Source organism: Mesoplodon bidens (assembly GCF_964165515.1).
Source record: "Mesoplodon bidens genome assembly, chromosome: 3".
In the NCBI taxonomy this organism is placed as follows: domain Eukaryota; kingdom Metazoa; phylum Chordata; class Mammalia; order Artiodactyla; family Ziphiidae; genus Mesoplodon; species Mesoplodon bidens.
The window spans coordinates 56,879,898-56,906,864 of record NC_138178.1 but is presented as its reverse complement, the minus strand read 5'-3'; the positions used below and the strand labels follow the sequence as shown (position 1 = coordinate 56,906,864).

Sequence of the window (26,967 nt, the reverse complement as noted above, 5' to 3'; positions counted from 1 at the left end):
AAGAATGTGGTGAGTAGAGATGACTATGGAGGAGATGCCAAAAGAAATGTTATTTGGAACACACAGAAGTCTGAGGTACAAACATCTGCACACCTCACAGGCCCCGAACAGTACATCACTTTAAAAAAAGAAGTGGAGTTTGTTATGATGCCCCAAAGCCCCCAAGAAAATATTAAATCCCAGTAAAATGTGAATGAAGAAGGAAAATTATGTAATGTTGTCTAAAAATTTTTCCATTAAAAATAGTTAAAATAAAATCCAGCCCTTAAGCAAAATTTCTCAGTTTGTTCCTTTAAATATGGTTCTATAGCTATTCTGCAAAGAGGGTTCTGAGGAAATTTTGCTAACATTGCTAATGGCATTGGCCACTCTCCTCCTAAAGATGCTTAATGTACATCAGCATGTTAGTGACTGCAGCTGGCCTAGTTGTATGAAAGTCAGCCTGTCTCTCTTTAACCTCATGGTCACCACTTTTACAGGACCACAAAACCCTCCTTTCATGGAATACCTATTAACATTCCAAGGAACCAGTATTCTTTGGAATACATATTGGAAAAAACTGATCAAAGGATTAAAACATAGCTAACAACAGTACTTGCTGTAATTTGTTACTATTAGACCATTCTGCAAAGTTAAAACATAAGTGATAACTTGATTTTACATGAAACTTTTCTTTGAAGGAACTTGAAACATAATGGACTCAGGATTTTCTGATAGATTCAGACTGACAAAAATCTAACTATTTTTGGTTCTATTTTGTCTCTCTACATTTAGTAGCATTAAGTGTAGCATTCCAATAGAAATTTTTAAAAACTGGAAGAGTAATCACTCCAGATTGAAAAAAATCTAGAAAAGTGAAAGAATAGTAAAGTACTGGCATTTCACCTGCATGTTTATTATATCTCATACAAGAAAAAAAATTTGGGTGACTTATGCTTGTGATCTTTGCATAATGGTGAATATTAATACCACACCATCACTCAAACATTGTGACAAGACATGGAAAGGAAAGCAACAGGAATACCTCTGCCTTCTGTGCAATTTTTCTTATGTAAACCTAGGGCTATATATTACAAATCGATGCGTACAATCTACTGTCTCACCCTTTACTAGCGACTACACGAGAGGCGATGAATTTAAATGGTAGTCCTTTCAGTTAAGATCTAAGAAAGTCTGTGTGAGTAGTTTATTGTTTTTTATAATTATTTTTGCTATTGATATTTATTCCCTTATTATAGAACAGTGTGTCAGTCTCTAGGCATTTTTGTTTAAATACTGGCTAGGGTCACAAGTGAAATGAAGTTTGGTCCTCATTTACCTCATACTAGCAGTTGGGTTGGCATGCAGCTGCAGAACTGCTGGTGCTCTTTTTTTTTTTTTTTTTTTTTTTTTTTTTGCGGTATGCGGGCCTCTCACTCTTGTGGCCTCTCCCGTTGCGGAGCACAGGCTCCGGATGCGCAGGCCCAGCGGCCATGGCTCACGGGCCCAGCCGCTCCGCGGCATATGGGATCCTCCCAGACCGGGGCACGAACCCGTATCCCCTGCATCGGCAGGCGGACTCTCAACCACTAGTGCTCTTTTTATTTAATTTGGCATCCCTTCCTGAGCAGTATTGAGACTTTTACCTCAATGACTCCACTGAGCTCTGCCATAATTTCTATGTTGTATCAGTAAAGTTTGCAGAAGAGATGCCTAAGCAAACCTGAGAGCAGGCTAGGAATGCCTCTAGTTCAGGTGTTTTTAAGTCAATGAAGGAATTGACTCCCCAATACAAATTAAGTCCATTAAAAATTACAACATTATTCATTTAGTAAAAAATCTGATTTTTAAAGTATATTAGATCAGCTTAATACCATGTGTGTGTGTTAAGAGTTTGGCCTTTTTTGCACAGATTCTCTTGCAATAATTTTCCTAGACTCCAAATCAGACTGTCAAGAAAATACATGTCTAAATTTTGAGTTAGCCACATGTTAATTACATGACTTGGTCATATATCTTAACCTGTACAATCCTGAGAGTATTATGGGAATAATGATCTCTCTGACATGCTCTGAGTATGCAGTGATAACACATAAAAGTCACTAGGACAGGGTCAGGTATATAATAGGTCGTCAATAAATGCTTTGTTAAATGTATTAATGGAAGATGAAGACATCAATGCCTTCTGTGAATTTTACTTCCACAGTCAGGAGAGAAAACAGCTTCACTTGGTCTGTTTTCCTGTTTTACCTGTCCTATGTTGATGGGCATAAATGGAAAGGAAGAGAGCCAAAGGAAAGAGATTTTGAGTGGAATCAGAATTATGGACTGTCAGAACTGGATGATATCTTAGAGATGATTTGATCCAGTGCCCTAAGTTTACAAATGAGCAAATTAAGTCCCAAAGAGTATAAGTGATTTGCCCAAAAATCACAGAGAAGTTAGTGACAAATCCAGGACTGGAGCCCAATGTAAACAGGGACTTTTCTTGTAATGAGGATTGTTAATATTGTATGAGGCTAACAGTGTTTTTAAAAATCTTCCTTTTCATCAAAAAGTCTACAAATAAAAAATGCTGGAGAGGGTATGGAGAAAAGGGATCCCTCCTACACTGTTGGGGAGAATGTAAATTGTTGCAGCCATTATGGAGAACAGTATGGAGGTTCCTTAAAAAACTAAAAACAGGGCTTCCCTGGTGGCGCAGTGGTTGGGAGTCCGCCTGCCGATGCAGGGGACACGGGTTTGTGCCCCGGTCTGGGAAGATCCCACATGCCGCGGAGCGGCTGGGCCCATGAGCCATGGCCGCTGAGCCTGCGCGTCCGGAACCTGTGCTCCGCAACGGGAGAGGCCACAACAGTGAGAGGTCCGTGTACCACACACACAAAAAAACCAAACAAACAATGTTGTGTTAGTTTCAGGTGTACAGCAAAGTTATTCAGTTATACATATACATGTATCTATTCTTTTTCAAGTTCTTTTCCCATTTAGATTATTATAGAATACTGAGCAGAGTTCCCTGTGCTATACAGTAGGTCCTTGTTGGTTATCTATTTTAAATATAGCAGTGTGTATATGTCAATTCTAAACTCCCAATCTATAATTGTTGTAATTATATCATATGTTTTAATAAGAAGTATGGAAAGTTCACCTTCATTAATCTTCTTTAGCGGAAAAAAATGAAGCCTTTGGCCATTTATTTTTTAAGATGATGAACACTGGCAAGTTGAAAAGAATTAATATTCCATGCAAACCAAATAAAACCCATAAGAATTTTGAATGGAATTACATTAAATATAAAGATTAATTTGTAAAGAACTGGCATTTTTATTATAATCGTTTTTCCTTTTCAGGAGTATGATGTATTTTTTATTTATTCAACTGTTCTTTGACATCGCTCAGTAAATTCATGTAAAGACTTTAAAGCATGCAACAATAATCTAGGAATGAGAAAATTAATTCTACCTGAAGAGATCTGGGAAGACATTTTTATGGCCCAAAAGAGGAGAGCTCTACAAATGTAGTCAAATGAGGTACATGGTATTTCATTACTTAACTTGACATAGCCTAACTCAATTAAAAAATGCCTTAAGAACTTGTTACTCAAAGTCATTAACCACATACACACATCAAGAGTAAATTTTCATTGGATTCTGACCAGATCGGGCACTATGCTTGATGTTGGAAATATGGTCCCTGCCCTCAAAGGGGTTTACAATCTAGTTGGGGGAAGTTTCCATGCTAAAAGTACCAGCTCTAGAGAGTAGATCTTAAATGTTCTTACCACATACACACTCACACAAAAGGTAATTATATGAGGTGATAGAAGTGTTAACTAACCTTATTGTCATAATCATTAAATACATAATCATGTATCTAATCATCACATTGTACACCTTAAATTTACACAATATTATATGTCAATTATATTTCAGTACAACTAGGGGGAAAAAGTACCAGCTCCTCTTATTGTTCTAATCCTTGTGTTAATGTAGCTTCTCACTAAGTGGTTTGATCTTTTACTTCTATCCCCAGATCAAGGTAGAGAAATTTCTCCACAAATTTCTTGGTCTTCAAGGAAGTAATTATTGGCAGGGTCCCAGCTCTGCCCCTCAGATGCAGGTTAAAATCACCATCCTCAAAGCTACCTGGAGGTGGGGATGGAATAAGGTGGAATAAGGATTAAGAATGCCAACTTGGAAGTCAGACTGGCTGAGTTTGAATTATGACCCTTTGACCTTTATTTGTGTGACTTTGGATGTTATTTAACCACATTTGCTCAGTTTCCCCAAATATAAAATGAAAGTAGTAATAGTACTTAACTTGTAGAGTTATTGCGAGGATTACATGAGACAATCCATCTATATTGTGCTTAACACCATGCCCAACACAGAGAAGGACTCAGAAGTGCATTATTTAATGTACAGTTTCCTGAGCAGGTTATACATTTCAGCTTAGAGTGCAGCTCTGCTTGGCGGCACAGCTAGGTGTCCTGTAGCTTCTCCAGGCTAGAACATGGAGTTTCTAGTGGGGGAATTATCCTCCCCTCTAGTAAAATCTAGGTCCTACTCTTGAAACTACTGATAAATGGAATAATAAACCCAAGACTGTGGAAAGATGGTGACAGGTACTTCTCCTGGAATTTCAATGTTTTCAATTAAATGATCATTCCATAATGAGAAGATTACAGTTTTGAAAATCTTTCACTGAAAGAGTCAGTCCTCTTTTCCCCTAAATTGTGGCTATATTGAATGAATCCAGTATTAGGCATCAAGTACATCTTTACATGGATGGAGAAGAGGATGTTGGGACAATAGTTTCTTGGTGGTCATCTACCTCTCTGGGGTGATTGCCTGTTTTCACTTTACAACATCTCCTGATAACCTTCCATAAGGATTGGCCCCTTTAAGTTAGAGATGGAAGAGGGTATTTTGAAACTCAGGGAAGGGTTTTCTTAGAAACATCTTAAACAAGCTGGTAAGATCCCCCGGCAAACTCATGTGAGATATTAGTACAACTGAACCTAATGACTGGACATTTCTGGGTCTCTCACAAGCAAGGCATGGGGAAAGGAGAATTCTTTTCCTCTCATGGCTCTGGTGGCTTGGGAAACATGGGGAGATAAGGGAAGCGCAGGGTTTCTCGTCAAGAAATCCCCCAAGAATACTTCTCTTTATGGGCTGGTTCCTTCTCACCTCCTTTCTTATTTTTCTCTTTTTCTTCCATATGCATCCTGTTTCTTCCAGCCAGGGATTCTTTCCTCCTCTGGGTAGTACAATTACTTGGGTAGGAAGTTTAGAGTAGTGACAAGAAGATATGTTCCCCCACCCCTGTCCCCAACTCTGAGTGTGAAACCAGAAAAATAAATAAATGATCAATGTGGCCAGCTCCATGTAGAAGTTGATTTAAAAGACCCAGGCCCCGAATAGGAACATAGTCTATTTAGTGTCATCAAAGAAACAAGACGTCAGCTGAAGGTGAGTGGTCTTTTATACTAGGAAATTAGTAAAGAGGAAGGCATTGGTTAAGAACACAGGCTCTAATATCAGATAGGCCTGGATTTGAATCTGAGCCCTACCACTTACTAATTATAAGACTGGAGAAAGTAACTTAATTTCTCTTAGCCTTATTTTTTTTTAATCAGTAAGATGGGGTAATATCATTCATCCCACAGGGATAAATGTGGTTGTGGATATAAGCAGCTCAGCATGGTGCAACATAATTCATAGTCAAGTCCAAGCAGACAGTAGCTATTTATTATAAAAAGTTGAATCAGAGAGTCAGAATTTCTCAGTGCCCCTAAAGCACTCACTTCACAAGGATGTATTCATATCCCTTTGGCAGAAGTAGCTTCACAGATGAATGCATCAGACTATAAATGTGTGAGGCTGCTCACCATGAAGATCATCCGACTAATTACCCTTAGTCAGTTTCCCTGTTCACTAAGCAGGCTTCTAACTGGGCTTTCTGTGTAGCTTTGTAATAAGGATACAATATGCTCATCAGATCAGACTGACTTGAACATTCAGGTCTGTTTGGCCATTATAGCTCTCCTTAGAATAAATAAAGTGGCATTTCAGTTTGTACATCAGCCTCTTGTGAGTCCAGCTGCACCCAAGGGATTGATCAACTCTGACAAAATCAATCTCTAATCCTACAAAGTCGAGCATTATACCCTGAGTTGCACCAAAGTAATAGCACTTCAGGGGGGCTCTGAGATGCAAATTGCTGACCTGCAAGACAGGTATAGCCTGGAGACTACTTTCTTAGACTACATAGGGTTTTTATTTATTTATTTATTATAAATTTATTTTATTTACTTATTTTTGGCTGCATTGGGTTTTCGTTGCTGCTCGCAGGCTTTCTCTAGTTGCTGCGAGCAGGGGGCTACTCTTCATTGCGGTGCACGGGCTTCTCATTGCGGTGGCTTCTCTTGTGGAGAACAGGCTCTAGGCACGCGGCTTCAGTAGTTGTAGCACATGGGATCAGTAGTTGTGGCTCTTGGGCTCTAAAGAGTAGGCTCAGAGGTTGTGGCACAGGGGCTTAGTTGCTCTGCGGCATGTGGGATCTTCCTGGACCAGGGATTGAACCCATGTCCCCTGTATTGGCAGGTGGATTCTTAACCACTGCTCCACCAGGGAAGTCCCAGCATAGGGTTTTTAAAATCATCTGAGCGAATATTTAAAAATCGGGAGATTTCACCAAAAATGTGAATACGAGTTTCCAGCTTCTTATGAAAACCCAGCCAAAAGATTAGAGCTGAGGCATCTGTTTCCTGTAGGGAGGTCCTGTCTCCTCAGTTCAGAGTCCCAGCTCTTACACCTGGTCATTTCAGTCAGTTATCACCTGCCTGGCCTAAGAGGACTTACTTTTGTGATTCCTGTTCTAAATAAGAACACTTTGGAGAGTTTCTTAGGGTTTTTACTCCTTCCAAAAGAGGGGGAAAGTCGGGAAGGAAAAAGCCTATCGAACACCATTTAGTATAGACAGATGATATATTTGGAAACACACCCATATTTCAGGAAACACTTAGATTAAGATAGTCTCCTGGGCACTTGTTTGTATGAGTAGATGGGACTAGGGAGTTGGTGAGAGGCTGGGATTGGGGGAGGGGTGCTGAGGCTGGTAATTGACAGAGAAGAAGTTGGGTGGTGTGGGGGCAGGAGGGGAAGAGAAGGGCAGCAAATGTTTGCAAGGAATCGACCACTCCTTCTTTTTTTTTTTTTTTTTTTTTTTGCGGTACGCGGGCCTCTCACTGTTGTGGCCTCTCCCGTTGCAGAGTACAGGCTCCGTACGTGCAGGCTCAGCGGCCATGGCTCATGGGCCCAGACGCTCCGCGGCACGTGGGATCTTCCCGGACCGGGGCACAAACCTGTGTCCCTTGCGTCGGCAGGCGGACTCTCAACCACTGCGCCACCAGGGAAGCCCCACTCCTTTTCTTTATCCTTCTCTCTCCACAATTCTTGTCCCAAACAAAATCTGCTTTTGACCAACGTTGGAGGAAAAGGTAAAACAGGGCGGGGATTAGGGATGGAGTAACCGGTAGAAACCTAGGTAGCAGTTGGGTATTCAGCATTAGGACAGAAAGAAAGCTTAAGAGGAAATAGCCATCCAGCTAGACTGGCCAGCTCTGAGTGGCCATTCATATGAAAGGGACAGAGAGTTGTATGTATAGGGTGAGGTGCTGCCTATAGAACTCTAATTAGGCAGTTTCATGAACTTCTAACAAGTTCAGCAGATAGCGCTATTCAAGAAATCTTTGTACCCAAAGGGAAAGGAAATAAAGTTTAATAACCAATGAGGAGGGGCTTCCCTGGTGGCACAGTGGTTAAGAATCTGCCTGCTAATGCAGGGGATACGGGTTCGAGCCCTGGTCTGGGAAGATCCCACATGTCTCGGAGCAGCTAAGCCCGTGCACCACAACTACTGAGCCTGCACTCTAGAGCCCGTGTGCCACAACTACTGAGCCTGTGCTCTACAGCCCATGCTCCGCAACAAAAGAAGCCACCGCAATGAGAAGCCCGCGCACTGCAACAATGAGTAGCCCCTGCTCTCCACAACTAGAGAAAGCCCATGCGCAGCAACGAAGACCCAACACACGCAAAAATAAATAAATAATACCTAAAAAAAATAATAACCGATGAGGACATCAAGGGAGAGAGGTTGTTCAGGAGAATTCTCAAGCTGCCCTTCAGTTAAAGCATCTGCAGAAGTGATGTAATCTCAGAAACTGTCTGCCTTAAGCCCTTCTCTTTATGATCTAGACTGAGGTCACACAATTAACTTTCAGTGGCCCATTCAAGGGCACCCATCAATTGGCTCTACACATCGAACCACATCTTTTTGTTTCTTCCTTTATAAAAATTCAACATGATTAGGCAAAGCTCTAACCATCCTCCATTACTTTCACTATTCTCCATCTCTGCCTTTGCTTCTATTGCTTCCAGTGCTTAAAATACATGCCACCTCTGCTTTCAGCCATGTCCATCAGTTCCACTAAGGCCTATCTTAAAGCTTGCCTCCATCCATCAGTTATACTGACAACTACTTTGTCTCCCCTGAGAGACTGGCGGTCCCATAAGGCAGCAAAGGAGGCACTTTAATCTGGGAGTCACACCATTGGGGCTGTGGCTGTAATGATGACTCTGAATAAGCCAATTTGTCTTCTCAGCATACAGACGAGGAATCTCCATCTTTAGAGTCTAAGTGATGTACCTGTGATAACTTGACTTATAGCAGCAGAGGCAGGATTAGCACCCAAGTCCTCTGACTCTTCTCTCAGTCTATGGTTCTTTCCACTAACAGTGTGCATGGTTGCTTTCAGACCTCTTAGTTACCAACCATAAACAGATGTACTCAGACTATTATTGAAGATAGAGATGGAAATTACAAGACTATATAAATGGAGCCTTTTGGTGGCATATCATCCCAACTTTACAGTCTTTACAGATCTCCTCCAAATAAATATCTCCTGGGCTCACATTACACATTCTGATTCAGAAGCTGTGCTTTTAAAGAAAGTATAGGGTGGATCACTCTAGACTGTGGGTACTTACTTCTGTTCTACCAAAGAAGTTTTAAAAGGCTAGGAACGTATATTTGAATTCAAGTACAGTTTAAGGTACAATGGGTTAGAATATTGGAGAACACGGCAATGGTATTTATTCATCTCAAGTACCTCTCAGTAGATAATTAAACTGGGCCATGATAAAAACAATTGTATTAGGCCCGTTTCTCTTGTGGCTAATGCTGTTGTGCTACTTGCTGTAGTATTTTTCCTTTGCTTCATTTTAAACAGAGCACTTACTGTAATATTGCAAGCATTACCACTTTCCTCCTTGCAATAAAAAAAAGCAACAGTAGACAATAACATGAAGTTTTATATTTTCACTCATGAAGATACAACTCATGAAAAGCTGAATGGCAACCTAGATATAGCCACTTTTTTGGTGGGTTTCCTGCGCCATCAACTAAGAAGTGGCTCTTTCATCCATAAAGAATACAGTTTTTAGGATTCTTCTCTGTTCTGATGCACACTTTGCCCCACGCTTGGTGTTTGTGTGTAAGAAAAGATCTATCGCAGAGAGTTCTAACTTTTGCGGGGGGGGAGGTGTCATGAGCCTCTTTGGCAGTCTGGTGAAGGCTATGGATCCTTTCTGAGAATAATGTTATTACAAATGCATAAAGTAATATACACTGGAAACCAATTATATTGAAATACATTTCTATCCATGGACCCCTTGCGTCTTAAACCTATCATAGCGCTGACTCAGGCTCCTCCATCTACCTAATTTTTAGCTTTTCAAAGTGAAATCATAAGGTTAGAAACACAGCCTCTTAGTACGGAGTCAAACAGATATCAAAACTCAAGTCCAGGGCTTCCCTGGTGGCGCAGTGGTTGAGAATCCGCCTGCCGATGCAGGGGACACGGGTTCGTGACCCGGTCCGGGGGTATCCCACATGCTGCGGAGCGGCTGGGCCCGTGAGCCATGGCTGCTGAGCCTGCGTGTCCAGAGCCTGTACTCCGCAACGGGAGAGGCCACGGCAGTGAGAGGCCCGCGTACCGCAAAACAAAACAAAACAAAACAAAACAAAAAAACCCTCAAGTCCAAAGCCCAAGTCACAAAGTGCAAAGACATTGGATCACATCAGGGAGCAGGGCTAGCTGATTAGCAGATGGCCGCTGACCTGGGATGAGTCCAGGGCAATGCAAAAGCTCTCTTCCTGCATCCCCCAAATCCCTCTTCTCTCTGTTCACTCATGCTTGAAATCCCTTAATAGAGTCTAACTCCTTTGGTTTAATTAAATAGAGGATTTACTCTTGTTAAAAAGCAAAAACCCATGGGAGAGGTAATTCTCTATGCCAAAGATTTTCAAATTTATTTTTAGTAGTAGAATCTATTTTTCAGATGCATTCTTAAATAGAATGCTGATATGTAAATAGATGCAGGTTTTATACAAATTTAGTATAATGTTATATGTTGTATTATATATAAATAAGAATTCATATATATTTATATGTATTCATATATAAATCAACATTGGAAACAGGCTATTTTGATAAAGGCAAATTATGACATCAAGAGCTATAGATAATAGCTGCAATCTTACATCCATCAGAGCATACACCTTATTTCTGTATTATACTTTACCTGCACAAGATGGAGAAAATCCTGACCTAAATAGATAAGTAATTTCTAGCTAACAATTTGTTATGGCACTTATAATCTCAGGATTTTCTTCAATTAAAATGATCCAGAAGTTTGAAGACTAGTAGGAATTTTTTGTTTCAAAGTAGAACCACTAATGATATTTAACAATTGTTCATATTACTTAGTAATTAAGGATTAGTACTTAATTTGGGGAAATTTGACAAGATTAGTAAACCATTTGAATCCTGAATTCCTTACTTACTTCATAACCTTAGGCAAGTAGCTTAATCTTAGTCTCAGTTTCCTCATGTGTAAAATGATTATGAAAAGAGCATCTATTTTATAGGTGTAAAGGTTAAGTAAGATAGTGTACATAAAGCACTTAACACAGTGTCTGGCATACTTAATGAGGGCTATTATTACTGAAGAGTTGAATGACCAAAAGTACTTTTCAAATGTCCCATGTTCATCATGTCTCATTTAAATTTATTTTCAGATATCTCAGCACCCTTCTTTTTCAGATATTCACTCAGTTTCAAAACAGTCTAATTTTGTTTTGCACAATGAATCAAAAATTTTAAGATGATGTTTCACTGCTGACCTTTTATCTGCAGATGTAAACCAAGTAACATTGCAACCCTGCAATGCCAAATGAAGATCGTATAGCACATTTTGAATCAGATAAGGCCCAACCCAAAATTAAAATGAGTGATGAAACAATTTATAATGCTATATTATCATGATGCAACACGCATTATTATAATTGTACAGTTGACTATTATGCTGTTCCAAACATGTGTACCAGAGAGCTTGCCTGGCTTTTAATGGCTGGGAGCACACAGGTGGTGTATGTAATACTAATACCAGCTAATGCTAATGACATGCTTACCCGGGGCTAGGCACTGCTTTAAGAACTTGACATGTATTAGCTCATTTAATCTTCACTTATTTGTCCTGTGTGATTATTATAGGAGTGTATATGAGCAGATGTGCATTTCAAAATATGACTAGTACACAGATAAACCCTATCTAATTAAAAAACACCCTTATAAGAAATTCCAATGCGCACATACACACACACACACACATAACACACACATACATGTGTGTGCATCCATGTGCTCGTGGAGTTAACCAAATAGCACAAATTAATGCATTGATGGTATCTAATACATTAAAATTTGGTATCAAACTTAGGTATGTATGTATTGTACTTTATTATACTTCAGATTGCTTAAATATTTATCATAAAAATGAAATATGAATTAAATGCTTGCAGGCTCCCTGAAGCTTATTGGAGCTCTCCATAACAATTTGAAAACCAAAGCATTAAACCTTATTACTCATTTACACTGGAGTGTGAAAGGAGCCAAATCAGATCCTTTTCTGCACACAAAGGTGTGAAAAAGGGAGAAGTATGAGATTTTAAATATTCATTAATTTTTCAGAAAGACAGGAACCTTATTAGGCACCTATTATGTTCCAGCAATGTCAATATATTATCTCTAATCCCCATAACACCCTTGCCTAGTAGACACCATTATTCTGATGTTACAGAAGAGGAAACAGAGGACCTGAGATGTTAATTTGCTTACCTCGGGGTACACAACTGGAAAAATGGCAGGTGGGACCCAAATCTGATCCATTCAATGCCAAGCCCTTCCTACCACCCCAGACTGCCTCCCATCTAGCCTCCCCATTTTATAAACCAGGAAAATGAGAATGAGCAAGCTAGAGTAACTGGCCCCTAGAAACAGCTAGTTGGTGGCCAGGCTGTTACAAGAATCCAGGAGCAAGGATGTTTCCTTAGGTAAACTCCATCAGATGGCCCAGTGGGAGGGTGCCCTGTGCCTGCTGGGAGCCAGCAAAACCACTACTTCACTTCTAGACTTGGCATCAGGTAACATAGCTTCAGTGCAGGGACTGGATGGATGAGACCAATTAGTCCTCTTCTATTATGTGCAAAACACTGCTTGGTGCAGTGGAGGATGTGAAAAACAAACAAACGGTCCAGACAATAAGGTCCCTGTCCTCATATCAGTATGAGAAAGAGGGCATCATCACGTGAAATATTAAATAGAATCCCTGGAAGGGACCTCAGTAATACTTTGCTTTTCCCCCCTCGACCCCTACAATAATGTAAGTTTTAAATGACTGTATAAAACATGGCATAATACAATATGTGAAGATTGCCAGTAGTCATAACTAATATTTTCAGACCACTTATTTGTACCAGGACCTTTGCTAAGTGCTTTGAATTATCTCATTTAAATCTCAATATAATCCTATGAGATACTCTTATTATGGACATTGTACACATGAGGAAATGGAGGCCGTTTTGGGGAGGTTCCCTTTCTAGTTAGAGTCCACACCAGGCAGTCTGACCCAGAATCATGATGCTCCCAGCTAAAAAGTGGTTGGAGTTTGGCATGGAGTTGGTTTGGGAACGCATACAGGATCTCAGCACAGAAGCTTGAGAAATACAGCATTCTGAAGAAGTTAGAGAATGTATCTGATGAAGGTATGGCCTCTAATTGCCTCTCCCCACTCCCAGATGGGCTTTTGTGAGAGAACCGGACATGAGCCAATGACACTTGCCATATCATTTTCTTCACTTTCCCAGCACTCCAAACCAAAGCAGAACTAAAATTCTCAATAGTGACAACATCCAAAGGCAGTACACCACTTCTACCGCCACCACGTTGGTGGAGTAGGCTATAGTCAAGAAGAACATGAAAAGCCATTGTTTTCTTGAAAACTCTTTCGAGACAACCTGAAGAGAAAGCTCCCTTTAATGACAGAAACAGGGATGTGGTACATGCCATCACAGTCCTTGGGTAATGACTATGTGTCATAAATAGGATATGGCATTTCTGAATGACTTTAAAGCTATTTCCTTTTGTTCAACTAATTTAATTTACCAAATGCTCCTGGGGAAAGGGAGGGGGACCAAGATGCTGACTTTGCATTTCCTGAAAAATCAACATTTTCTTTTTAAACTGTTCTCAGAGAAATTCTGTCTGATTGTTGTCTGCTGGCTCCCTTAAACCCTACCTCTGTCAAAATTCTGCCCTGGCGGGTGTGAGAAAGAATAGATGCAGAACTTCAGTGAATACCCACATCTGTTTTTTTTGTTGTTGTTGTTTTGGGTTTTTTTAACATCTTTATTGGAGTATAATTGCTTTACAATGGTGTGTTAGTTTCTGCTTTATAACAAAGTGAATCAGTTATACGTATACATATACATCTGTTTTTGGAAAAAAAGGAACAGAAGCAGCACAGAAGGAAGTAAAAGAGATAATTGCTGGCTTGAACTGCAATACATTTTACTTGTGGGCAGAGGGCCAGCTTACAGCAGGCGGAATATGCAGGCCCATCTTATTGGAATTCAGGGGTGGGCCTCCATTCTTGTCCGGAGACAGCTGTAAACCAGCAGCCCATAGCATCACAATCAGGCACCGGGTTTTGTCAAGGAATGCTGATATGTACAGAAGCAGCTTTGTCTGCTTCAACTGCACCCCTGCCTAGTGAAATGACAGTCTCTGATTCCAGATGACAAGAACTGGATAAAAACTTAAAACAAATGGCGACCTTTCAAAAGATTAATTTGTTTACCAAAAAAATGTTCCCTCTTTGTCATCCAAGATGGGGGTGACCTTCACTTTCCCATATCTAGGCTGAAAGGATGCTGACTAAGTCATCTGTTAAGTTAACTCCATCTCAGCAATTATTCCCTTTTTTATTTTTAGTGACAAGTAGCGTTTATTAATTCACTCTGCTTCTTGTTATGGTTTATAAATGCAACAAGCTCATTCTGAATTACTGCAGTGTAACATCAATTTGTTTAAATCTAATTCTGCTACTGTTGCCAAATTATGTTGTGACTGTAATTGTGGCCATATGCATGGGCTTAAAACACAATCATGTTGTGAAATCGTCCTTCTTTCTCCCCCCTTGCTACTTACTCCCTCTTATTTCTGGTGCTTCTTCTAAGCATTTGACACTAATGCAATTGCCTCACTTTCCATTACTTTATCACTTCAGAAATGAATGTGCTTTCAGTGAGAGACATTACTATGTACACCCCAAGTGAAACAGTAAAGACTGAAACTATGATTTGTGAAGTATGGTTGCTACCCAACTAAGTTAGTGAAAAACGCTGCATGACATATGACTCATAAAATCTAGAAATCATAAAAGTATTAAATTCAACCTCATGAATAAATGAAAGATTCTAAGTTTACATTGCATTATATATTTATTTATTTGGAAAGTGGGACCAAAGAACTGGTATAATTCTACAGCAACTCATATGTTGCCAAAAAGAAAAATGTTTTTATGATTCTTTTCTAGGTCATAACAGTTATAATCAGAGTTATTTGTGCAGCAATTCAGAGCAATGTTTTGTTTGGCTTTTTTATTATGCATTCATAATCGTTCTTTTAAAATTCATGGTAACAGATACATGTTTCAAGCCTTTTAAGAAACCCTTCTTATTTAAAAAAAATAAATCAAAGTCAAATTTTCTGTAGCTCTTTTAACATGTTGCATTAGAAAGTCTAACTGAACTAAATGTCAGTGAGTAAGTATGAATGTATCAGAGATTTCTTCTTGTCTATCCAAACCTGTAAGGCTCTACTCAAGAACATGTTAGAGGGTTTTTATTTTTGTTTCTAATTTGGCAGATTTAAGATATTGAAAAAATCAGTGACTTTCACTTTTAATACTTTTTTTTGTAAATTGCTTTTACACAAGAGACTTACAGGATATACAATTCTGAAGGCAGTTTTGTGGTGTGTGTGTGTGTGTATGTGTGTAGTATCTGTGTTTTCAATGCACTAGAATCTTTGCATAAGCCCATATTGTCAGAAAGGATACACCTATTCATAAAATGGAGAAAATACCAGTTTCTGAGAACTAGTAATGTAAATTAGCAACAAATTCAAATTTTCTCTGTCAAAAATGTCTAAGGTTATTTACAGGCTTTTGACAAGCTGTTCAAGTTTCATAAGAAGTAAGGAAACACATGACCCTCAGCAGCCAAATAATAATCCCCTTTGAGTGTTTAGAGTAGTTATAAAAAGCAATTAGCCCTGATGCTGCTTTTCTAATTAACTATACATCACAACACTAGACACATTGCTTCAGTTTGGGCAAGTGCTTTCAAAAACATTTTTATAAGTGGTAAATCACAACTGTATTTATTCCCAAATATTCCACATGATTGTTTAAAGCCAAACACTGGAATATTTCTTTCACAGGATTTTTTGCACAATGCTTGTTTTACAAATCTAAAATGAAAACATGTTTTTCACTTAGTACCATCATATATACATATATCAACATAAAATGATAGGGTCAACTATTTTGATTGAAATGCCAATAGTTTGGGCAAGATGTACATAATGTACATACATTTTAAAGTGCTCTGGTATAGATTTTTATGGAGCCAAGTTTCATGGGGAAAAACGGATCTTAAATACAATAAATGAGTATACATTATCTATGTCATACAAGGCCAAGTGCTTTCCCAAATCCTCTGTGTTCAAAGGACAGGGGTACAATATCCAAGGAATTCATCCTATTAGGGAATTTGAAAAAATATATAATAAATAACTAAGATTCTGCTCCAAATTTCAGATATAATTTTGAATTCCCTGCTTATGTCAGAATCTTTACTCAGATTCATTAAAGCAAAGCTTAATCCCCCTAAATCTAGAGGTATGCCTTTTTAAACTTCAATACTCATCAGAAAAAGTTTACATGAAATGCTGCAGTTGCCTTGGGCTACAAAGCCTTAGCGCTCCACCAGCTAAGCCAATATTAATTCTAGATTGAAGGGGAAAACCAACAACAACAAAAGAGAAATCTGCTTCTGTCTGTACAGCCAGAGAAATAATATTTTTATTTCAAGGTCTTTGGGCTCACGGGAAGCAGATAAAAACCCTTTCACATTATTCACAGTGACATTTTAAATAAAGTTTCAGCAGGAATAAAAATATCTAACTTTCTGGTTATTTCTTAGGCTATAAAGTGCTCTTAAACCAACCCTGTTAAAATAACATAAAGCACATATAAAGAAACTAAAAATATATTTCAGGGTTACATGAATGAAGTAGGCCGTTGAAAATGTCTACATAGGAAATTTGGAAGATTAATCTAACAGACTGTTATGCTGGTTAGAAATGGTTTTGCAATTTAATTCTAAAATTAATCTTGTTTTTAGTTTTGATTTCACTGAAGGATACATTTAAGAGCTTTTGAGAGAAGCCAAAAGTTAAAAAATGTATTTAAAAATGTATAAATATCACTTTAGTAATTGCTTTCAATATTAGAAATCATCTCAAATAAAATAATTTTCCAAATAAAATGAAGCACTACTCTTGATTCTCCTAAGAAAACCCTGCAACACAGAAAGAGTACAATCCTTGCTTTGGGACACTCAGCAGCAAGTCAATGGAAAAAATAGGCACAGACTCTGAGATCCCTTAATGTCAGTCTCCATGTCATTATTTTTCCTTCTCATCATTTTGCTGACATAAAGGATTAATCCCTACTTTCTTCAGATTTAGAATAATGTTCTCAAAATTTTGCATATTGTATGAGTATACACCACTGAAGCTCATGCTTTGCTGTTGTTTTCTTTTGCTTTTTCTAGGAGAAGCCTGTACAAGAAATAAAATATTTAACATCTCTGTATTCTTTTTGTTGTTAAATTACTTTCTCTTGTTAAAATTATGGTACTAGCTTATTTAGGGATATCAGATAAAACAGAAAAATTTGAATGAGCTATAAATAGATCTCTTAAAAAGAGGTTTACATTTTCTTCATCATTTCTAATTACAAACAGAATGAAAGCCACTCCATTTCATCTCCAAAAAATTCTAAGGACAAAAGGATCCAAATTTTCACTTAAAATCTATATTGTATCTTACACTACTAATAAATGACTTTTAACTCTAAAAAAAAAGAGCTCATTAAAACAACTCATTACTTACACATGCTTTTCTCTGATTAATATTTGGCAAACTGATTCCATAGGTCGCATTTACAGCAGCTCTGTGGTGGATGTTTTCAGGATCCTGCATGATTTTTATATTCAACCCTGTCTTTCCCTGAAACAAAGAAACAATGAAACTTTCATGCCAGAGGAACAAAACTGCCTACTAACATTTTATATCCTCAAAGGAGTCTGAAGTTCTTTGAGAATAATTATTTTAATGTAATTCTCACTGGAAAAAAAAGTACATCTTTGGGTCTTTTATTTAGGTGACTAATTAGTCTTTTATTCACAGAAAAGGAATTTTCTGCAGATTTTCCTCTGTGTATCCTGTTACTCATAAAAATCCATCTGCAGATGCCATTCATTTTCTCAAAAATACTGCTAGAAGCCAACCAAGGTGGACAAAGGATAGAATACCTGGTCTCGATTTATTTTTAGCTTCCAGGTCAAGAATTTTGCCAATGAAGTCTATACTACAACTATGCAGGTAGAGGGCTCCCTTGGTCTGTTAATGTGTCCCCTTTCCTTGAGGGACATTTACAGGTAAATCTCAGTTTGGACTTGGTAAATTTACCACAACAAACTTATCCACTCCTTCGCAGAGCTTTTGCTACCTATAGGAAAAATACATGCTCTCATTAGAAAGAAGAAACACGCATCTCATTTGAACCACGTGTTCCTCATTTAAAATAATTCAAATGAGTTACTGCTGAGATGCTTAAATATGAACCACCAGAATAGGCAGCACAGTGGTAGGGGGGAAGGGGCACTGGATAGGTGACCAGAGACCTAGGCTCCAGTCTTGCTCTACCCTGGACTGCCTGCGTGTGATCTTGGGTAAGTTACTTCCCCTCTTTGGAAGCCAGTTTCTTTATTTGCAAAATGCGATGTTAGACTTGACAGTCTGTCTCTTGAAGGACTATCAACCCCCAATCTCCCCCTCCCATGTTTTGCTTTCTATTATTTGATGCTAAAAGGTAAATTGACACTTAAGGAATATGGTAGTATCAACAGTTTCTGAAGTCTTTTGTGACTTTTAAATTTAGTGGGTTTTAGCATATTCACAATGTTATACAACCATCACCCCTACCTCAAATTCAGAACGCTTTCATTACCCAAAAAGAAACCTCATACCCATTAACAATCAGTGCTCATCTCCCCCTCTTCCCAGAGCCTGGCAACTGCTAATCGACTTTCTTTCTCTTGGATGTGCCCATTCTGGATATTTCTTATAAGTGAAATCATACCATATGTGGTCTTTGTGACTTTTTAAAAGGAGGTGTGAGCAATTACACTGATTTCCTTTCAATGGAGTGTCTTAGTTCTGAGGGCGATCTGATGCAATTGTTAAAATGGTTATAGGAACCAGACAGATTAGCTCATGATGTAGTAATTTCTTTGATCTTAAGCATTCATACATGGCCTGTGCCTGAGGTCAAAGCGAAGGGGAAGACTACAAAAACACCTATGGAATGCATGCCGTCTAGATAAGCTATTTCTTAACACAGCCTCCAAACCTGCTTTTTATTTTTTTAATAGTTTTTAGACCAAATCTCCAAATAACTGCACTCAGTTGTGCACATGATTTAACCCATGCAGGGACACAGGTTACAAATAAGGCATAGCTCTTCCCTCTCCTTAAAGTCTGTGTGGTGACAAAAATAATGTAGTGCCTAATTATAAATGGCTTTCCTTCTGTTGGTAACCCTCATTTACATCACTACTCCAGGGTTTTTGCCTGGAAGCTGAGTGCCTCTTTTATTGAAATTAATACCTGAACATAATTTTTTCCTTCTTAATTAAACTTTCAGAATAATTTCCATTCTACCAAGGATTGGGAAATTGCTAATATGTATTATATGGGCTGGATGTGGTTTCTGTAATTAGGGCGTTTTTAAAATGTGTATTCTGTATACAACTGATGGCAATAACTTCATCTATCACGTCTAAGCTTTGTTAGAACTTTTAAATTCTGGGATCATTGGCTCAGTGGACCATAGCCATTTTCTTAGTTTTATTATGCTCCATCAAATATTTGTGGCTTTGGGACTGGTATAGAAAGGAAATGATCAAATACAGAATCATTGTTAAAACTGGCATTAAAAACTAGTTGTTTCCTTCCATTTTTACATTTCTGTGGCACTGAACACAGATATTTCTGGAAAGAAATCAAAATGTAAATAGAAATCCAACAGAAATGATAGGTTGTAATAACAATTCTTTATTAGTCAGCTTCTAAAGCAATGGAAAAATCCTTTAAAATTATTAATATTCTAATATTTTCTCTTTTGACACCAAAGCATCTGTATGCCAAAATAATATGTAGCATATGTGATTTAATTCTCCTTTTAAAAAATATTAAGAGTTTACACTTAAACAATATAAAAATATTAAATGGTCTCACTGAAAATCACTGTCATATACATTCATAACCTAAATTTATCTTACAAACCATCTATAGAGATGTATAGGGAAATATTTATGAGCATAAGCTACATTGTCAGACCCAGTAATAAGATTTTTCAAGAAAAATAATTATAGATTTTAAAAAACAAAAACAAAATCATTCCATTAAGCATAAAAGCAATGCTCTGGAAGATGATCATTTTTTACCAACAGTAAGATAAATATCAGAAATAATTTCAGAAAATTTTCTTAAATTGTTCAAGAAAAGACAGCAATTTATCTAATCTATCTTGAGTGACTAAACAATCTAAACTTTGTATTCTCTCCTTTTGATAGTAATTACAAGCAGATATATCGAATGTGACTCTCATTTAGACTGGTTTGTAAGAACAAAAGTTATTATCAGAGCCAATTACTGTTTTACCTACATGGCTGCACAGAAGCAGGGAGCTCAATTTTCATCTCATCAGTGATTTTGTGGTATTTATTTTATTACTATGCCCAGAAAGCGATATAAGAAGGAAATAGCTTATGCTATTAAAACTAGGGCTTGAACATAAGAGGCTAAGGTTTCTTTTAGAAGAAGTTCTGAATTAAAAACACTAGGCAGCATGTAATGCCAGCTCCCCAGACATGGGCAGACCATAAAATGACATACATCTGAGCAGTAGATCCCACACAGAGTAATCAAAATTGAAATGCTTCACAAACAAAGTTGAGACAAGCTATTTACTAAGTTACAGTATTATCAGCATAACATTATTCTCAACAGTGTTTGCTACAAGTAATGCCTTCTTTTTTAAAATGCAATTTTATTAATTTATTATTATTTTTTTTAATTAAAAATTTTTTTTGGCTGTGTTGGGTCTTCGTTGCTGCACGCGGGCTTTCTCTAGTTGCAGCAAGCGGGGGCTACTCTTTGTTGTGGTGTGCAGGCTTCACATTGTGGTGGCTTCTCTTGTGGCAGAGCACGGGCTCTAGGCACACGGGCTTCAGTAATTGTGGCACGCAGGCTCAGTAGTTGTGGCTTGCGGGCTCTAGAGCGCAGGCTCAGTAGTTGTGGCGCACGGGCCCAATTGCTCCACGGCATGTGGGATCTTGCCGGACCAGGGATCGAACCCGTGTCCCCCACACTGGCAGGTGGGTTCTTAACCACTGCGCCTCTAGGGGAGTCCCACTACAAGTAATGCCTTCTAAAGTATATGTTGGTTAATATCATATTCCCACTGGTTAAAGATATCTGCTGTTTAATCTCAAAACCGAAAAAAAGAAAAAGAATCCAGTCACCTTTAATGCTCTGATTCTTTCAACCATTATTATATTTATTTGAAAGAACAGTAGATACCAAGTCCTAGTTCAAGCTATATGATCTAGGTTTTTTATTTGTTAAAACTGGGTAGTAATACCTACCTACATGGGGTTGTTTGTGAGGTTTAAGTGACTAATGTGTGTTAAGTATCTCAAATGATAAAGTACTTCTCAGGATCCTACAGGCCCCCAAATAATAATGCAATGCATTGAAAACTTCAAATATATAAAAATCTATAGTTCTTAATAATATTTCCTCTTTCCCCCCATAACCCTAATTGATAAATTAATCTGAAAATAGATAGATCAAAGAAGAATCATACATTTATCCCGCTTTTCCTGAAAATCTGTTTTTCAGATTCACCAAAGAGTTGCTAAGGGAATGTTCTTCAGAGAAGCTAATAAATGTGGAAGGAATGATAGAATTATAAAATTACCAATAAATAAATAAATAAAATTATGACTTTGTAATCCCTAATGAAATAATTAGTTAGGCAAATATCAGTTTTTGCTAATATCATTAGGTGAAAGGTTGTGGGGAATTTTATTATTATTATTTTAATTAATTAATTAGTTTGTTTATTTTTCGCTACACTGGGTCTTTGCTGCTGTGCGCGGGCTTTCTCTAGTTGCGGCAAGTAGGGGCCACTCTTTGTTGCGGTGTGTGGGTTTCTCATTGTGGTGGCCTGTCCTGTTGTGGAGCATGGGCTCTAGGCACATGGGCCTCAGTAGTTGTGACACACGGGTTTAGTAGTTGTGGCACATGGGACCAGTTGCTCCACAGCATGTGGAATCTTCCCAGACCAGGGCTTGAACCTGTGTCCCCTGACTGGCAGGCGGATTCTTAACCACAGCGCCACCAGGGAAGCCCGGTTGTGGGGAACTTATATAGGATAGATCAAACTGGTAATACTCAGACTCACTGATCAATCTTAATAACATCATTAAAAGAGAGAAAAGAAATTGCTTCCTGATATGGTATAAAAGGAAGTACACTGCACCACCTGTGAAGTATTCCCACCAAAAAGATGTCACCTGAATCTGATCAAGCTTCTAGATAAAACTACTAGTTTACAAGAAATACTAGGGACAGAGGAATGTGTAAAATGACACCATGAGATTGCAGTCAGCCAATCCAGACTAAGGGGGTGGAGAACCTGTATGACAAATGACCTGGTTTCTTTAATAAGTGACATTTTAAAAAATTGAAGTACAGTTGATTTACAATGTTGTGTATAAGTGACATTTTTTTAAATAAGGGAAACTGCTATAGATAAAATGAGATACAAATGTAACATGTGATATTGTACAACATGGGGACTATAACCTTTAAAAATTGAGAACACTATAGTACACCTGTAACTTATATTGTACATCAACTATACTTCAATTTTAAAAAATAAACAACAAAAAACCACAAATGCAATGTGTGGACATTGTTTACATCCTGATTCAAACAAATAAGAGATGAACAATTTTAAAACAATTGGGGAAAACTGAACATGGACTGAGAATTATACAGTATTAATGCATTGTTAAATTTGTTAGATGTGATAATCTGTTTTTTTTAAGTCATTATCTGAGGTATTTAAAGGTAAAATGACATGATGTCTGGGATTTGCTTTAAAAGACTTCATCGAGAAAAGTGGAGGAAATAGATGAAATAAGAATGGTAAAATTAAGGCAACTGTTAAAGTTGGATGATGGTTACATGGATTTCATTTTTATTTTGTGTCCATTCAAAGGTAAATTTTTGTAATAACAAGTTATATTTAAAATTAAAGTGTAGTTAAAATTTAATTATTCATTAATTTATTATTTGAATTCTAACATTCTATGCTTTATGATATTCCCTCTTACCTCCCTGCTAGGCTAGGGGATCAACAATCACAGCATCACTTAACCCCAAGCTGCTTCTAAAAAGCCCAGCTGCCTCAGGTTCACAAAACCTTAAGACTTTAGTTCCATTCTGATGTGCCTGTCCTATGTTCTGATTCCTGGAGTTGAATTGTAGAACAAGAGGAAGGTTGGGGGAGAGAGCTAACATTTATTCAGCCTCTGTGTTGTGCTCGGCACCATAATATGTGGGGCTTGTCATAATCCAAGTGCTGTCCTATAGCCCTTAAAATGGGAAGAGGGAGCATATGATATTATCGCTACTTTACTAATGAGGACAAACGGCTAAGGGACTTCTCAAGGTCATATAATCCAAAGGTGGAGAGACAGGATTGTATTGATGTCTCTGACTTCAAAAGCCTCTTTCCATCATAACATGCTGCCCCATTACAACGAAATGTTTGTTGATACACTCTTGATTTAACTTCCTATATAGCAGGATCTATCTATCCTTTACTTCCTCTCTAATCCCCACAGGCACTGTTTTGATCTGTGCCCTCGTTGATTATTACATGGACCTCTGTAATGGCCTTTACAATGGGTCTCCTTACCGCCAATCCATCCTCTGCATGACCTTCAGAACGACTGAACTTCTGATCATTAATTGAAATACGTATCTCACCTCCAGTTAAAGAAAAAAAAAAACCCCATAAATCCAGACATAGAAAAATTAAATTTGGTAATGAGAAGGATAACAGTAATGAGAATAAGATTGTTTGCTGTATGTAACTGAAAATTGGAAGAATATTACTTCAGTAAGATAGAATTTATTGTTCTCATGTATATGAAGTCCAGAGATAGATTGGTCAGGGTTGGTTTGGAAATCCAGGAAGTTACTAGGGACTAGGCTCCTTCCAGCTTAATATTCTGCTATCCCTAATGTATGGGCCTCTTCCTCTTGGTCTAAGATGGCTGCTAGAGTTCCAGCCAACACAGCCCCATTCCAGGCAGCAGAATAGAGAAAGGGGAAGAAAAAGATCAAAGAGCACAAGTCAGCTATCTTTTAAGGCAGTTTCCAGAAAACTTCCCACAATACCAACCCCTAACATCTCATTAGCCAGTACTACTTGGTCATATAGCTACATCCAACTGCAAGGGATGCTGGGAAATGTAGTCTTTATGTTGGGCATCCATATATCTAGCTAAAAATCAGCTGCTCAGGAAAACCATTGGGGCCCAGTCCCTTTCCCCCTTTCTGTCCTAACCATCCTCAGAGTATTGCCCTTTGTCCCTACGCTTGTCACCTTGTGGTTGCAAGATGCTTGCTGCAACTCCAGTTGTCATGTCTGTGTTCAGGGGAGAAAGAAAGAGGAAAGGGGAGAAGGGGCATGCCAGTTGTTACTATATCCTTTCATCTGGAAAGCAAAATATCCCCTAGAACCAACCCCAGGAGACTGCTGCTCAGTACTCACTGGACAGAATTGGGACACATGGTCATACTTAGCTGCAAGGAAGGCTCAGAAATGAGGACTCTTATTCCACCTGGCATGATGCCATACTGAACAAAATCACAGTTTATAGTAATGCAGATGAGGGAATGGATACTGGGTAGGGAACTAAAAATTTCTGCCACAATCATGCAGTCTACCCTAGCTAAGGAAGCAAGTACAATAAGATAAAAGTGATAAATAGTGAAATAATGAGAGGTCAGTGGATTGAAGGTGATTACTGAAGTGAAGAATTGTTGGAAGAACGTACTATGTGAACTGGCAGACTAGGACATAGAGGTCAGAGATTGCTGTGGTTGAAACAGATTTTAGAGATGATGTACTTACTGGTTACAACAAAGCCCAGGCATTTGGCATATCCCTCTGGCCCTACCAGAGTACTTTTGCCAAACCTCTAATATCGCACTCACCACTCTGTCTGTAGAATGCCTGTCTACAGACTGTGAGAACCTACAGCACTGAAATTTGCATTCCAGCACCTAGCACATAGTAGCATTAAAATCAAAATATTTGAAGAAATGAAACAGCACACCAGTGAGGAAAGAGATTTTTTAGTTTTACTATGTTTGTGTTATTTTTACAGTATGCCATGGAGACACTGTCATCAGCTTATAGCAGTAGTGTGTGCCAAAGGTGACATTCTGTCTTGTTTTTATGGCACATGGGCCAATTGCTAATTCTGTGACCTCCTTTCTTTTGCTACAAGCTACTCTCATGAGTTGGTGGCCAGGGAATGAGGGCTCGCTGAATGCCCAGAAGTTAGCATCCCCTGGTAAGCCAGGGAGAGGCAGGAGAAATTTGGGATGCCATCTTTGAAATGTTATTGAACCATGGAATACCATATAATAAATTTTGAGTATGCTTTGCAGTTGTAGTAAATAGCTTATGTTTCTGGAAAAGATGCTGTAAGTCATAAATATATAGCTAATTGACTCTTCTCGTAGAAACAATGTTATTAGAAGATATAATCCTAAGGGCCTATTTTTTTTAAACATCTTTATTGGAGTATAATTGCTTTACAATGGTGTGTTAGTTTCTGCTTTATAACAAAATGAATCAGCTATGCATCTACATATATCCCCATATCTCCTCCCTCTTGTGTCTCCCTCCCACCCCTCTAGGTGGTCACAAAGCACCGAGCTGATCTCCCTCTGTCCTCAAGTCCATTCTCTATGTCTGCATCTTTATTCCTGTCCTGCTAAGGGCCTATTTTTGATGCCCATTTTTTATAGAAATAACCCCAAATACCATGTTTAATCACCTGTTCCACTAGCCATAAGTTATACTGTAAAGTATAAACCTTTTTATATATATAAACGAATTGAATGGTAACCAATTACAGTAAAACAGCATTGCATATGATAGAGTATAATAGTGTATTATAAATAATTCTAATGTGGCTTCACAATTGCCATATTAGTATCACTGCAACAAATCAGAAATGGAAAAGGTCACTTTTATCAGGAGCATTGCATTGAGAAGTTTCTTTGGGAAAGTTTAGAGGGACATATCTGAGGATAATTCTGGGGATGGTTAGGACCTTTTGTGGAAAAAATCAGGAACTTACTCAGCTGCTTTCTTTTTTTTTCCCCCAGTTGTAAATTTCCCTGTGGCAAACACAGGGAGGGAGCTCAAGGTTTCGTATTTTTAACAGTGGTGAGGAAAAGCCAGGACTCTGAAGTTAAACAGAGCTGAGTTTGAATCCCAGTTCTCCTATTTCTTAGTTTTAAGTTACTCTCATCTCTCATCCTCGATATGCTCGTCTGTCAGATGGGGATAACAATAATTCCTTCCTTCAGAAATGCTGTGAGGATGAGATATGATTTCATGGCTAACACAGGCTCCTGAATGGTCTTCGTGCTTCCACCCTTGTCCTTCTACATCATATTCTCCACATGGCAGCCAGAGTGACCCTTGTCAATTGCAAATCATATCCGATTGGTCCCCTGGTGAAAAGCCTCTCATCTCACTCAGATCTCCGCAGTCCTTACAATGGTCTGCAAGATCTGGTCCCTAGCCCTGTTCCTACTTCTCTCCCCCTTGCACATTCCTCTCTAGCTTCCTTGCTGTTCACACTCCTAATTCAGGGTCTTTTCAGGTTCTGTCTTCTCTGCCTGGAACACTCTTTCCTCAATTTTTTGCCAAATGACTTGCTTCCTCATATCCATCAGATTTCTGTTCAAGTGTCACCTTCCAAGTGAGATCATCCCAACACTCCCTATGTTCCTAACCTAACTTTTCTCTTATCAACTAACATACTATATGTTTAAATTTCAAA

At 38.3% G+C, this 26,967-nt stretch overlaps 1 protein-coding gene across 1 annotated transcript in view; it reads right to left on the bottom strand.

Moving 5' to 3' along the window:
* The window catches only part of LOC308614024 (IQ domain-containing protein H-like), a gene marked incomplete at both ends in the record, with an annotated part of 77,778 nt that overhangs the window by 26,178 nt on the left and 24,633 nt on the right, over positions 1-26,967 (bottom strand). Inside the window, one exon of the mRNA XM_081228243.1 lies at positions 17,627-17,743. Within this exon, the coding sequence (XP_081084369.1) occupies positions 17,627-17,743 (117 nt within the window). The remainder of the gene's footprint in view (positions 1-17,626; positions 17,744-26,967) is intronic.